At 46.8% G+C, this 13,501-nt stretch overlaps 1 protein-coding gene across 2 annotated transcripts in view; it reads right to left on the reverse strand.

Moving 5' to 3' along the window:
- The window catches only part of USP54 (ubiquitin specific peptidase 54), a 143,414-nt gene that overhangs the window by 47,546 nt on the left and 82,367 nt on the right, over positions 1–13,501 (reverse strand). For both annotated transcript variants that reach the window (XM_038743597.1, XM_038743596.1), the window contains 4 exons: positions 4,387–4,521; positions 2,649–2,762; positions 2,411–2,493; positions 897–1,002 (listed from right to left, as the gene is read on the reverse strand). In XM_038743597.1, coding sequence (XP_038599525.1) covers positions 897–1,002; positions 2,411–2,493; positions 2,649–2,762; positions 4,387–4,521 — 438 coding nt within the window. The remainder of the gene's footprint in view (positions 1–896; positions 1,003–2,410; positions 2,494–2,648; positions 2,763–4,386; positions 4,522–13,501) is intronic.

The raw sequence follows: 13,501 nt of genomic DNA on the forward strand, positions 1-13,501 counted from the left end.
GCGCTTACTGTGTGCAGAGCACTGTACTAAGTGCTTGGGAATTACAAGTTGGCAACATATAGAGACAGTCCCTACCCAACAGTGGGCTCACAGTCTAGAAGGGGGAGACAGACAACAAAACATATTAACAAAATAAAATAAATAGTATAGTAAATATGTTCATCATTCCACTCTGTTCGCTTCCTCTTTCCCTTTTCCCCTTTGAAGCGTTTGGTTCTAAGTGGAAGAGGGGTTTAAAGTGAAAGGGAGGACCACTGTCCCAACTGCATCAGTGGATCTCTTCTGCCTACTGGGAATTAAGATGCTGAAGGAGATGCCTCTGTTACTAACGGAAAAGACCATGAGGGTGGAATAGAAAGTGGGAAGATTGAGAGGGAGAATAAAGAATCAAGAAGGAAAAGAAGGACCATCTTGTCAGGCGGCAGACGAGCTGTTCTTTCCTACTTTTTACTATCCTGTTTCCACGTGAGTCCACCGACATGTTAATTAACTCCAAAGTCTGAAAATAAAGGCTGGCAAGTCTGGGCAGAAAAAAAACCTCGCAGATTTAGTCAGTCAGTTAATTGTATTTATTGAGCGCTTAGCGTGTTGAGGGCACTGAACTAAGAGCTTGGGAGATTACAATATAACAATAAACAGACACACTCCCTGCCCACAATGAGCTTATACTCTAGATAATTACAGGGTGAATGACCGCCCAACTCCTGCCTCTCCCATTCTCACTTCCCGATCCTCGTGCAAATTCTTCAGGGCCCCACACACCCAGCACTATCAAGCCTACTACCCCTGACTCATTCCTACTACGTCCTTAGTACTCTGTCCCGCTTACCTCCACCCCAATCTTCTGCCTCTCTCATACTCCCTCAGAGCCGCGCCCTCTCCATCGATTTACTAACCGGACAGTTCCGCAAATCTCCCATGGTACTGGCATTCTGAAGCAGTTCTCCAAACATGCCCGGGGAAGGCTTCTCTCGTCTTTCCAGCATGCAAATCGCCTGATTGCTTCAGGGTAGAAAATGGAGGAGGTTGGAATCAATCAATCAATCAATCGATGGTATTCACTGAGCCCTTTTTATGTGCAGAGCACTGTACTAAGTGCTTGGGAGCCTATAATTCAGCAGAATTAGTAGACACAATCCCTGCCCATAACGAGCTATGGAGGGAAAAATATGTCAAGTTATTCATCCAACAAGTTTGATCCAATCTTTGTATTCACTTATTTTCTGGGCTCTCTGCACAGTCTTGGAGCTCAAGACATAAATAGGTGAACTCTCACTAGAGAAATTTGACTGAATAACTTATCAATTAATCAATCTTGTTTACTGGGCGCTTACTGAGTGCACAGCACTGTACAAGGGCTTGGGAGTAAAATCTAACAGAGTTGGTAGACATATTTCCTGGCCACAACAGCTTACAGTATAGAGGGGAGAAAGACATTAATATAAATGAATAAATTATGGTAGGTATGTGCCCGGCCCACAACGAGCTTACAGTCTACAAAGAAGCGTGGCTTAGTGGAAAGAGCCCGGGCTTGGGAGTCAGAGATTATGGGTTCGAATCCTGGCTCTGCCACTTGGCAGCTGTGTGACTTTGGGCAAGTCACTTAACTTCTCTGTGTCTCAGTTACCTCATCGGTAAAATGGGACTAAGACTGTGAGCCCCACATGGCTGACTCCCTTGTATCCCAGTGCTTAGAACAGTGCTTGGCACATAGTAAGTGCTTAACAAATACCATTATCATTATTATTATTATTATTACAGGGAGGATACCTAGCTTCACCCTGACACTGCAACCTGAGGATCTAGGGATTCCAGCCCCAAACTTTTTAGCTGAGCCGTGGAGCTGAGAAGGAAAGATGGTGAACTCGGAGGACTCTGCTGCTGGGGAAGAGAACTCCTTCTCTCTCCTTCCCTAGGTCTCAGCTAGAAGGAGATACAGATAAAAGGAAATTGTGGGGGCATACTATCTGAGGATGTTCTGTCTACTACTTGGTACCAAAAGGCCAGGCACTCTGAAACTGGGGTTTCTTATACAAGTGACTCGGGCTACCCATATTCCTTTTGAAACTCAATCGGCCCATTCCTAGCATCAATCTTCACTTCTTCCAAAACTGATTTTTTCTAACAGTCAGGATGGTTCAGAATCAACCCCAAACTCTGCCTCTTTGGGAGAGCTCCCATTCTACAACTCCTCTGTAATGAAGTACTAGGGAATACAATCAAGAGCCTTACGATAGAGAGGAGGGCTGAGGCAAGAAACCATCCTTTCTTTCGTAATATTTAAGGCCCACCTATAATGTAGCAATGTCTCCTGACAGCAGGGCCCAAGTTACTTAGAACAGGATAGATCCAAAACCAATTGCATCAATGAGGGCCAACACCCTACCCCAATAAACCTTCTGAAACTCACCAAAGGGAAGTGGTGGAGATGTAATGTACCATCTGGATAAAAGGCAGTGGATCAGAGGTAGCACCACAACTAGTACACACACACTGAATAGGAAAAGGAAAGCACAACAAAGCAGCCATTATTATTACTGGAACCTTAAAATAATGCCCCTTGGTCAACTCTCCGAATCATCATAAACAGTTATAAAAATCTTGAGGGCCAGGCCTTTGAGGAGGAGGATGAGGCGGCAGCATCTCACCTGCTCAAACAAGGTCATAGCAAACTTCTGGTGAGAAATACAGTGATGAGCAGTGCAGATGTCTTCTTTGGTCTCATCTGCGATATGGAAGTGAATCCGCATCAGGAGGTTCTCCTGCCAGGGAAGTAAATGTAGCGCTGATTACACAACTTGTGAAGTAGAAAAAAATGTACAAATGAACTACTAGGGGTCTTCAGGAGGTCTTTGGGATTTTTACACTTCCCCTGCCTTCCTACTGAAACCCCCCAACTGCCACTTTTCCCTTTCTGTCACGCTCTTTATCCACTTCTCTCCCCTACCTCTCTGCACACAATCACTTCCCAGCACTCTCTGGTTTCTTTCTCTCCCTTGTTCTAACCCCCATCTCCCTCCTGTCACCCAACTTTCTTCCCGGCACCTGCCTTCCTTACTCTTTTCTCCACCTCCCTCATCTTCTTCTTTTCCCTTTTTGCCACTTTCTTCCATCCGTACCCATCATTCCTGTTCTTTTTTGCAACGGCGACATTTAGCATTTTCTACTTCCTTCTTTCCACCTCTGAAATGATGGGGTTGCAGCATCAGAGGCAGTGGAACTGACAAGGAGGGTCTGATGCCGCTGCTGAAATGAATTTCGTCACTGGTACAATCTCTGTGATAGGGAGGAGAGGCAGGGGAAGACCCTATCTCAGTCTCTATTTACCCCTACTCCTAAACATCCCCTTCCTTTACTGTCACATACACATTGCCGTTCTTTGCTTTTGAGGAGGACGCTACAGATGATAAGATCCTATCCCTGTGTCAAGAAAAAGGTTCTTTGGTGAGTCACGCTTGAGTTTGGTGAGGCTGGCATTGTTGAGGTCATCTTTTCTTATGCTGTCTGTCGCTGCTGACCTAGGCAAATCTCATACCAAATGGCAAACTGCAATAACTGCATATGCTCAGATCGGCAGGCAGCACTCTTGCTACGGCTACTAAAGTATAAAGGCATAATTAGCTAAGGAGTCCATACGCAAATGAATCGATCTCTTAGACAGCACATCATAAAAGCCAGTACGACGCCCACTGATCCCCCATTTGTTGGATATTGGAGAGTCGCTTTGCACGCCCAGATCCGCAGGTTCCCCTACTTACTAATACAGAGATGAGCCATTAGCTAAAGAATGAAGCCCATTAAAGATGACACTTTCAAACAGCCTGTACGTCTCCTTCTGGCCCTCTAATAAAGGAGAATTATGGCACTGTTTTACAATCACTTCTGTCCAAGGTCAATGACCACCTCCAAAGTCTCTCAGACTGTAACCACCGAGAGTCACTCCTAGGTGTCAATCAATCAATCAATGGTATTTATTGAGCGCTTACTGTGTGCAGAGCACTGTACTAAGCGCTTGGGAAGTACAAGTTGGCAACATATAGGGACAGTCCCTACCCAACAGTGGACTCACAGTCTAAAAGTCAGCATGTAGTAAGAATGCCACACCTGTCCCGTGGGGCCTGGTGAGCTGTTCTCTCCAGGAATGAGTCCAAATGGGCATTCTCTACAGCCAACATTTCACAATCACTTCCCCCATCTCCGTTGTGGGTTGGGTCACAGACTCTGGCACCTCTGACATGATGATTCATAAACATTATCTTCCAGAAAGCCTCTTTCCCCTACAACAACTGAAGTACGTTCTTGGGAAGAGACGGCAGAGAGACTCTGCGCTTTCCAAGTCAGTGACGTGGACCCCACGCCAAAGAGAGACTGCACTGGGATACTCACAAAGCACTCGGCTGCATCATCCATGATTCCCAACTGGAACCGCTGCTCATCCTGAAAGGTCTTTGCCAGGGCACTGCGGAGTGTGTCAGAGGGCAGCACTTTCTCACTGCTACACTGAAACTGGTTGAAGATACCCTTTTGGGAGGAGAAGAAAAAGGGGAGAGAATAAAGTTTTGATTCCTTTAAGCAATACCCATAGATGGTGTATGTGCAGTGCGCTTTGACCAAGTGGAGGAAATCAGCTTCATACTAAAAATAAGCCTGTAGTTCTACTAAAAAGCTTGAAGACTGTAAGCTCCTTCTGGGCAGGGAATGTGTCGGCTAATTCTGTTGTATTGTACTCTCCCAACGGTACACAGTAGGCACTCAATAAATACCAGTGGTTAATAGTAATAATTCTAGTATTTGTTAGGCACTTGCTGTGTGCCAGGCACCGTTCTAAGCACTGAGGTAGATACAAGATAGTTGGGTTGGACGCAGACCGTGTCCGACATAGGACTCACAGTCTTAAACCCCAATTTACAGATGAGGGAACTGAGGCCCAGAGAAGTTAAGTGACTGATTCATGGACAGAAGGGACTTCTGGGACTGAGCTTGCCAAGAGGTTGGGGAAGATCCTTAGCTTAGCTTAGTCCCAGCACTTAGAACAGTGCTTTGCACATAGTAAGCGCTTAATAAATGCCATTATCATTATTATTATTATTATTATCCTGAAGCTCAAGGCTGTTCTCCACCCCACAGTGCCACTTGTCCCAAGTTCAGGGAAACTCTGCTGGAAGGAAGCTTCCGATTTCTGTCCCTCCAGAGATTCGCATGGTTCTCAAACTGGAGAAAAAGAAAAGTGGGTGAGAGGAAGGGGTGAGACAGGAAAGGGAAACCTTGCAAAACGGAAGGTTAAAATTAACTTAATTTTATATTCATATTAACTTGAAATTGCAAAGTCTTCATCCATCAATCCAGAGCTCGTACTCTCGGCCCAAGTCAAATCCTGTCAAAATCATTCATTCATTCTTTCAATCGTATTTATTGAGCGCTTACTGTGTGCAGAGCACTGTACTAACCGCTTGGGAAGTACAAGTTGGCAACATAGAGAGACGGTCCCTACCCAACAGTGGGCTCACAGTCTAGAAGGCGGAGACAGAGAACAAAACATATGAAAAAAATAAAATAAATAGAATAAATATGTACAAATAAAATAAATACATAAATATTCATTCATTCAATCATATTTATTGAGCGCTTACTGTGTGCAGAGCACTGTACTAAGCGCTTGGGAAGTACAAGTTGGCAACATCTAGAGACGGTCCCTCCCCAACAGTGGGCTCACCGTCTAGAAGGGGGAGACAGAGAACAAAACATATGAACAAAATAAAATAAATAGAATAAATACGTACAAATAAAATAAATACATAGAGTAATAAATACGTACAAACATATATACATTTATACAGGTGCTGTGGGGAGGGGAAGGAGGTAAGATGGGGGGATGGAGAGGGGGACGAGGGGGAGAGGAGGGAAGGGGCTCAGTCTGGGAAGGCCTCCTGGAGGAGGTGAGCTCTCAGCAGGGCTTTGAAGGGAGGAAGAGAGCTAGCTTGGCGGATGGGCGGAGGGAGGGCATTCCAGGCCAGGGGGATGACGTGGGCCGGGGGTCGACGGTGGGACAGGAGAGAACGAGGCCTAACGGTGAGGAGATTAGCGGCAGAGGAGCGGAGGGTGCGGGCTGGGCTGGAGAAGGAGAGAAGGGAGGTGAGGTAGGAGGGGGCGAGGGGATTAACAGCCTTGAAGCCCAGGGTGAGGAGGGTGAGGAGGAATCAAGACCAGTTCCTTGGAACGAGCAGAGTGAGGCCTCTCCAGAGCCATCTCAGGCCTCAAGGCTGCCCCAGCTTTGAACAGCCTCATTTAGGGGGCTCCAAGAAGTGAAAACGGAGCCAGGCAAAGCCAGAATACACCATGTTTGGGCCTTCCCCCCAGTGTACCCAGTGGGGCCTGGCTAAGAGGTGTGCACTGGTTTAGCGGAGGCCAGGCCCCACTGCCTCAATAAACCTAGTGTCCTTAGTATGAGGGAAACCTGGTCTTTCTTGGCTTTGAGACTGAGCAGGAAACCAAGTGCCGCGAATGGATGGGTTTAGGCTTCAGGATATGGTCTGGCTTGGGTTTGTGCAGAGCAGACGTTACATAACCGAGAGGCCTACAGTTCTGCCTGTATCATTTTTCAAAACCGGTATCAATTTTCTAAAATGCAAACTGGGGCACGTCACTCCACTTCTCAGTGAACTCCAGTGCACATACATATAGATAGATACTCTCTTCTTTCACTTCATTCTTTATTCTTCTTAATCCTCTCCTCTCCTCCTCTCCTCCCTTCATAATCCTCTCCTCCCTCTCCCTGCCTTACCTCCTTCCTCTCCCCACAGCACCTGTATATATGTATATATGTTTGTACGTATTTATTACTCTATGTATTTATTTTATTTGTACGTATTTATTCTATTTATTTTATTTTGTTCATATGTTTTGTTCTCTGTCTCCCCCTTCTAGACCGTGAGCCCACTGTTGGGGAGGGACCGTCTCTAGATGTTGCCAACTTGTACTTCCCAAGCGCTTAGTACAGTGCTCTGCACACAGTAAGCGCGCAATAAATATGATTGAATGAATGAATATTTATGTATTTATTTTATTTGTACATATTTATTCTATTTATTTTATTTTGTTCATATGTTTTGTTCTCTGTCTCCCCCTTCTAGACTGTGAGCCCACTGTTGGGTAGGGCCCGTCTCTAGATGTTGCCAACTTGTACTTCCCAAGCACTTAGTACAGTGCTCTGCACACAGTAAGCACTCAATAAATATGACTGACTGAATGAATGAATATTTATGTATTTATTTTATTTGTACATATTTATTCTATTTATTTTATTTTGTTAATATGTTTTGTTCTTTGTCTCCCCCTTCTAGACCGTGAGCCCACTGTTGGATAGGGACCGCCTCTAGATGTTGCCAACTTGTACTTCCCAAGTGCTTAGTACAGTGCTCTGCACACAGTAAGCGCTCAATAAATACGATTGAATAATCCACCTTCCAGTCTTCCCCAGCTCAGTTTTCCTTACCTCCAACCTCCGCCTGCCCCACCGTCGACCCCCGGCCCACGTCCTCCCCCTGGCCTGGAATGCCCTCCCTCTGCCCATCCGCCAAGCTAGCTCTCTTCCTCCCTTCAAGGCCCTGCTGAGAGCTCACCTCCTCCAGGAAGCCTTCCAACACTGAGCCCCCTTCCTTCCTCTCCCCCTCACCCCCCTCCATCCCCCCGTCTTACCTCCTTCCCTTCCCCACAGCACCTGTATATATGTATATATGTTTGTACATATTTATTACTCTATTTATTTTACTTGTACATATCTATTCTATTTATTTTATTTTGTTGATATGTTTGGTTTTGTTCTCCGTCTCCCCCTTCTAGACTGTGAGCCCACTGTTGGGTAGGGACTGTCTCTACATGTTGCCAACTTGTCCTTCTCAAGCGCTTAGTACAGTGCTCTGCACACAGTAAGCACTCAATAAATACGATTGACTGATTGATTGATTGATTGCTTATGCTTTTCCTCTCCAGGTCTGTAATATCCACTCACTTCAACCTCTCCTCATCCTGTCCCTTCCCTCCTCCAAAACCCACCACCTCCTCCAGACAGTATAATCAGATCAATCTCGCTGCTTTTGTCAGTCCTGCCATTCCCCTAGCTCATTATAATCACCAGATTTATCCCCCTCCTATAAAATATTGAATTTCTGACCATTCATATCTCCTTTTCTTCATCCTTCAGGCTGTAAACTCCTTAAAGGCAGGGAGTGTTCCCTATTCTGCCACTACCTAGAACAATCCCCTACACAATTTAGGTGCTCAATAAATACTACTGCTGCTCATCTCCTGTCTCCAGACTTTTCAAAGCCCCAGCTAAAGCCGCTTCAGGCTGACCACTCCAAGAAGGCATTTCTAAGGAAGTGCTAATACGCATGGCTTAGGCTGGGCTTCTCCTGCTTCATGCGCAGTGGGAGGGTGGGCATGGTCAGGGAACAAGGGATGCCACCTGAAGGGAAGGCTTGTACTTCCCAAGCGCTTAGTAAAGTGCTCTGCACACAGTAAGCGCTCAATAAATACGATCGATTGATTGTTTTATGCTGTTGAGTCGTCTCCACCCCATAGCAACCAGCAAGAGGCGCAGGCAGTGGACCAGGACCTGTTCACCGAATACCGGTTCAGTGTGGACCAGCTGATGGAGCTTGCTGGACTGAGTTGTGCCACGGCCATCGCCAAGGCCTACCCCCCTGACTCCTTCCCCAGCAGCCCCCCCCACCGTCCTGGTCTTGTGTGGTCCCGGGAACAACGGGGGAGACGGCCTGGTCTGTGCACGGCACCTCAAGTTGTTTCCCAGCCCGCACCCTCCGCTCCTCCGCCGCTAATCTCCTCACCGTACCTCGTTCTCGCCTGTCCCGCCATCGACCCCCAGCCCACGTCCTCCCCCGGGGCCTGGAATGGCCTCCCTCTGCCCATCCGCCAAGCTAGCTCTCTTCCTCCCTTCAAGGCCCTACTGAGAGCTCACCTCCTCCAGGAGGCCTTCCCACACTGAGCCCCTTCCTTCCTCTCCCCCTCGTCCCCCTCTCCATCCCCCCATTTTACCTCCTTCCCTTCCCCACAGCACCTGTATATATGTATATATGTTTGTACATATTTATTACTCTATTTATTTATTTTACTTGTACACACCTATTCTATTTTATTTTGTTAGTATGTTTGGTTTTGTTCTCTGTCTTCCCCTTTTAGACTGTGAGCCCACTGTTGGGTAGGGACTGTCTCTATATGTTGCCAATTTGTATTTCCCAAGCGCTTAGTACAGTGCTCTGCACATAGTAAGCGCTCAATAAATACGATTGATGATGATGATGATGATAGCAACGCCATGGACACATCTCTCCCAGAACGCCGCTTCCACTCCCCACTTCCACCTGCCATCGTTCTGGTAGTGCGTCTGAAGAGTTTTCTTGGTGAAAATACAGAAGTGGTTTCCATTGCCTCCTTCCACTCAGTAAACTTGAGCCTCTGCCCTCGACTCTCTCCCATGCCTCTGCGGCCCAGGTGAGCTCTGACTTGTAGCTGATTGCCTCCCACTCGCTAGCCACCGCCCAAGCGAGGAATGGAAATGCCTCTGCTTGACTCTCCCTCCCGTAGTCGAGACTGAAGGAGTACTGGAAACTCTCCAGGTGCGACCCTGAGAGGGATTGAAGGGAGGTACTGATGGGGAAAAGAAGGAGGGCCAAGAGAGTCTCCCGTGTTCCCAAACGGAGCAGAAGACCCAAGTGGGCCGCTCCACATTCTGCCAGCTCCCGAATGGGCGAGCAGCTTTACCACGGGCTCAGTCCATTACAGCCGACTCCCACCCTAGGCCGACAAAACTCAATTTAATCTTCAAGTGTAGCCTCAACCCTCCTCGGATGAGGTAGAAACTGTGGCGGACTCTCTAGGAGTTGGACTGGATGTGAATACCGCATTTTGTCTAATCAAATCAATCTGGATAAAACTTGGTTCAGTATGCTCTCCCAGGCTGCAGCACGATCAGGGGGAGGCTACAAGGTATAGAGGTGGCGGGGCACGCATATATAGAGCCTCCTGGAGTGCCAGCCAATATTCTCCAATGCACCCCTAGGCCTAGATCTAGCCTGGGGAAATAATCATCGTCATCATCATCATCAATCGTATTTATTGAGTGCTGTGTGCAGAGCACTGGACTAAGCGCTTGGGAAGTACAAGTTGGGAACATCTAGAGACAGTCCCTACCCAACAGTGGGCTCACAGTCTAAAAGAGGGAGACAGAGAACAAAACCAAACATACTAACAAAATAAAATAAATAGAACAGATATGTACAAGTAAAATAAATAAATCAATAAATAGAGTAATAAATATGTACAAACATACTAAGTGCTTAGTACAGTGCTCTGCACATAGTAAGCTCTCAATACATACGATTGATGATGATATACAGGTGCTGTGCGGAAGGGAAGGAGGTAAGATGGGGGGATGGAAATAATAATAATAATGTTGGTATTTGTTAAGCGCGTACTATGTGCAAAGCACTGTTCTAAGCGCTGGGGTAGATACAAGGTAATCAGGTTGTCCCACGAGGGGCTCACAGTCTTCATCCCCATTTTCCAGATGAGGGAACTGAGGCCCAGAGAAGTGAAGTGACTTCCCCAAAGTCACCCAGCTGACAAGTGGCGGAGCCGGGATTTGAACCCACGACCTCTGCCTCCCAAGCCCGGGCTCTTTCCACTGAGCCACGCTGCTTCCCAATAATAATAACAATAATAATAATAATTTTGGTATTTGTTAAGCGCTTACTATGTGCAAAGCACTGTTCTAAGCGCCGGGGAGGATACAAGGTGATCAGGTTGTCCCATGTGGGACTCACAATCTTTTACAGATGAGGTAACTGAGGCCCAGAGAAGTGAAGTGACTTCCCCAGAGTCACACAGCTGACAAGCGGCAGGGGCGGGATTTGAACCCATGACCTCTGACTCCCAAGCCCGGGCTCTTTCCACTGAGCCACGCTGCTTCTCTAAAACACGACAGTGCTATTCAAAATGATCTGGAAGCAAGTTAAACAACCCAGCCATCAACAAGCGGTGTGACCTAGTGGAGAGGGCACAGGCCTAGGTGTCCGAGGACCTAGTAATAATAGTCAGTACTCAACGAGCGTCATAATTACTGTGTGCCAAGCACTGTTCTACGTGTTGGGGTGGATACAAGTCAATCGGGTTGGACACGGTCCCTGTCCCACATGGGGCTCACGCAGCGTGGCTCAGTGGAAAGAGCCCGGGCTTTGGAGTCAGAGGTCAAGGGTTCGAATCCTAGCTCCGCCACTTGTCTGCTGTGTGACCTTGGGCAAGTCACTTAACTTCTCTGCGCCTCGGTTACCTCATCTGTAAAATGGGGATTAAGACTGTGAGCCCCACATGGGACAACCTGATCACCTTGCATCCCCCCCCCCCACCCCCGGCGCTTAGAACAGTGCTTTGCACATAGTAAGCGCTTAACAAATGCCATCATTATTATTATTATTATTATTATTAATCCCCATTTAGCCCCTTCCTTCCTCTCCCCCTCGTCCCCCTCTCCATCCCCCCCATCTTACCTCCTTCCCTTCCCCACAGCACCTGTATATATGTATATATGTTTGTACATATTTTTTACTCTATTTATTTATTTATTTATTTTATTTGTACATATCTATTCTATTTATTTTATTTTGTTAGTATGTTTGGTTTTGTTCTCTGTCTCCCCCTTTTAGACTGTGAGCCCACTGTTGGGTAGGGACTGTCTCTAGATGTTGCCAATTTGTACTTCCCAAGCACTTAGTACAGTGCTCTGCACATAGTAAGCGCTCAATAAATACGATTGATGATGATGATTTTGCAGATGAGGGAACGGAGGCCCAAGGTCGCACAGCAGACAGGTGGTGGAGCCGCCATCAGAACCCAGGTCCTTCTCCGTCTCTCCACCTTCAAAGCCTGATTGAAGGCACATCTCTTCCAGGAGGCCTTCCCGGACTAAGCCCTCATTTCCTCTTTTCCCACTACCTTCTGCACGGTTCTTGCACTTCCAGCGTGCACTTCCAGAAGCAGCGTGGTTCAATGGAACGAACCCGTGCTTTGGAGTCAGAGGTCATGGGTTCAAATCCCGGCTCCGCCACTTGTCTGCTTTGTGACTCTGGGCAACTCACTTCACTTCTCTGGGCCTCAGTTACCTCATCTGGAAAATGGGGATGAAGACTGTGAGCCCCACGTGGGACACCCTGATCACCTTGTAGCCCCCCAGTGCTTAGAACAGTGCTTTGTACATAGTAAGCACTTAATAAATGCCATTATTATTATTATTATTATTATTATTATTATTTGCACCCTTTATCCACCCCTTCCTCAGCCCCACAGCACTGAACCTGCAATTTATGTCATTTATAATAATGATCAATCAATCAATCAATCAATTGTATTTACTGAGCGCTTACTGTGTGCAGATCACTGTACTAAGCGCTTGGGGAGTACAAATGATGGCATTTATTAAGCGCTTACTATGTGCAAAGCACTGTTTTAAGCGCTGGAGAGGTTACAAGGTGATCAGGTTGTCCCACATGGGGGCCCACAGTCTTCATCCCCATTTTCCAGATGAGGTAACCGAGGCACAGAGAAGTTAAATGACTTGCCCAAAGTCACACAGCTGACAACTGGCGGAGCCGGGATTTGAACCCATGACCTCTGACTCCAAAGCCTGGGATCTTTCCACTGAGCCATGCTGCTTCTACTCTATTTATTTATTTATTTTACTTGTACTTATTTATTCTATTTATTTTATTAATATGTTCTTTGGTTGTCTGTCTCCTGCTTCTAGACTGTGAGCCCGCTGTTGCGTAGGGACCGTCTCTAGATGTTGCCAACTTGGACTTCCCAAGCACTTAGTACAGTGCTCTGCACACAGTAAGCACTCAATAAATACGACTGAATGAATGAATGAATATTATACATTATACATAAATATATGTATTTATATTAATGTCTGTCTCCCGCTCTAGTCTGTGAGCTTGTTGTGGGCCGGGGACGGGTACTTTGTTATACTGTACTCTCCCAAGTGCTTAGTACAGGAAGCAGCGTGGCTCAGTGGAAAAAGCCCGGGCTTTGGAGTCAGGGGTCACGGGTTCGAATCCCGGCTCTACCACATGTCTGCTGTGTGACCTTGCGCAAGCCACTTCACTTCTCTGAGCCTCAGTTCCCTCATCTGTAAAACAGGGATTAAGACTTGTGAGCCCCACGTGGGACAACCTGATGACCTTGCATCCTCCCAGCGCTTAGAACAGTGCTTTGCCCACAGTAAGCGCTTAACAAATGCCATCATCATTATTATTATCATTACAGTGCTTTGCACATAGTAAGCGCTTCACAAATGCCATCATCATTATTATTATTACTACAGTGCTTTGCACATAGTAAGCGTTCAATAACACACCTGGTTGATTGACCGACTGGTCCCTGTCCTGAAGTCTGCAGCCGAAGCAGCAGCTGCAGGGATCTAATGAGG

Source organism: Tachyglossus aculeatus, chromosome 3, assembly GCF_015852505.1.
Source record: "Tachyglossus aculeatus isolate mTacAcu1 chromosome 3, mTacAcu1.pri, whole genome shotgun sequence".
In the NCBI taxonomy this organism is placed as follows: domain Eukaryota; kingdom Metazoa; phylum Chordata; class Mammalia; order Monotremata; family Tachyglossidae; genus Tachyglossus; species Tachyglossus aculeatus.